This window comes from Sphaeroforma arctica (genome assembly GCF_001186125.1).
Source record: "Sphaeroforma arctica JP610 unplaced genomic scaffold supercont1.6908, whole genome shotgun sequence".
Lineage (NCBI taxonomy): Eukaryota > Ichthyosporea > Ichthyophonida > Sphaeroforma > Sphaeroforma arctica.
In genome coordinates this window covers 1-1,545 of record NW_014033650.1, presented here as the reverse complement: position 1 = coordinate 1,545, position 1,545 = coordinate 1, and the positions used below count along the sequence as shown (strand labels likewise).

General features: G+C 45.1%; 1 protein-coding gene across 1 annotated transcript; it reads right to left on the bottom strand.

Moving 5' to 3' along the window:
* Positions 1–636: 636 nt before the first annotated feature.
* On the bottom strand, positions 637–926 carry SARC_15876 (hypothetical protein; the record flags this gene model as incomplete). Its single annotated transcript, XM_014290013.1, has 1 exon — positions 637–926. A coding segment is annotated over one exon (290 nt), but the record flags the coding sequence as incomplete, so codon positions are not given.
* Between the last annotated feature and the right edge of the window lie 619 nt (positions 927–1,545).

The following is a 1,545-nucleotide window of genomic DNA, read 5'->3' as shown; positions in this document are numbered from 1 at the left end:
ATTTGTACATATACCTGTATATATACATGCATTTAACATACCACATCTTGCATGGTTTGGAAATTGTAGCAGAAGATATCCTCCAAGTCCCCCTGGGCGCCATCCCACTCCAAGAGCACATCCATAGATTTGGCCAATGTCGGCGACAGCCCCTTCAGATCAACTAATGTCGCATCCCTAAGGGGTGATGATAAGATATATATATATATATATATATATTGAGGTTAATAAGGCGTAGTACTACACTACACACAGGGTTTAGGGTTTATATATTTTATCCATACTTGATCGATTAGCAGATACATTATGTTTATGTGAATATGGGATGCCATTTTCATACTTGATCAATTAGCATTGTCCCCAGTATCGGAGAAGTTCCAAGATACGTTTGGCATCAAAGGCATACGTTTGCTGTCATCTCGATAAAGCAACAACAGAACAGAACAGTGCACACCGGACATACGCTTGACAGCATTGGCGCGTGACTCACACTCTCGGCCAATGTTTGATAGGCCAATCAGATTCTTTAGACTGACCCTGTCACGGTGTTTGAAACCAATCACTAACTGCAACGTGACACACACGCACACACACACAATGTTGAGGAGGAAGAGATAAAAGCGTTGAAATACGAACCTTCCCATGAGCTTCTTATACAGAACCAGCGGCAGCTTGACATCCAGTATCACCCCGTTGTATATCGCCAGACCCAATAAAAGGCCAACCATTTCGTATTCTTTGCTGCTCTCCAGCGAGTTCGCATTGAACCAGAACAGCCGCGTCTCCTCGCAGTAGGTAAACATCCCCACACCCACATTGAATATATTCTCAAACACCGACTGGAAGAACTCTTTCTGCACACCCCCCATGTCCAGACCCTCCTCGCCACTGCCCACCCATTTGATTTTCAGGGGTTTCTTGATGTCCTGCAGAATACAGATGAGCACTCGGGTTAAACCCTAAACTCTATCTTAAACTATATAAGAGTAGTAGGGATTTTTGGCACTCAGTTTGTTGCAGAGTGGAAGGTTTGTCGAGACACCAATACTCAGGCAAATGCTACTCGCCAGGGGCAATCAATAGAGTGATAATAAATAAGTGACTCCAAGTTCACAGATTTCCTGAATTCCCGCACAGTCTAACGTGCGACACGATAGTACTATGTTTTAGGGTTTTAGGGTTTAAACTAGAACAATCCGTGGAGATCAGCGCATGTCCCACCCAGCGGTGCAACAAAGAGAGCACCGTGACAGCAGCCAACCCGCACAGTGGTATGAGGTGGCAGAACTCGGTAACGGAACACATGTACGCGTACAGACAGACACGCACACGTACAAAGCCCAGACACACGCGAATCAACGCTCACGCACATATAACTACACTCTTAATCTGCGCCAGGGTACTCTGTGCCAGACGTGCTCGTCCCATAGCCGAATACAAAATAGGACATAAGGACAGGCGCAGCTAACGCATCAACACCTTAGCCAAAGAACCACAAATCATACCAATACACACATAATCACATACACTCAAATGCAGAGTATA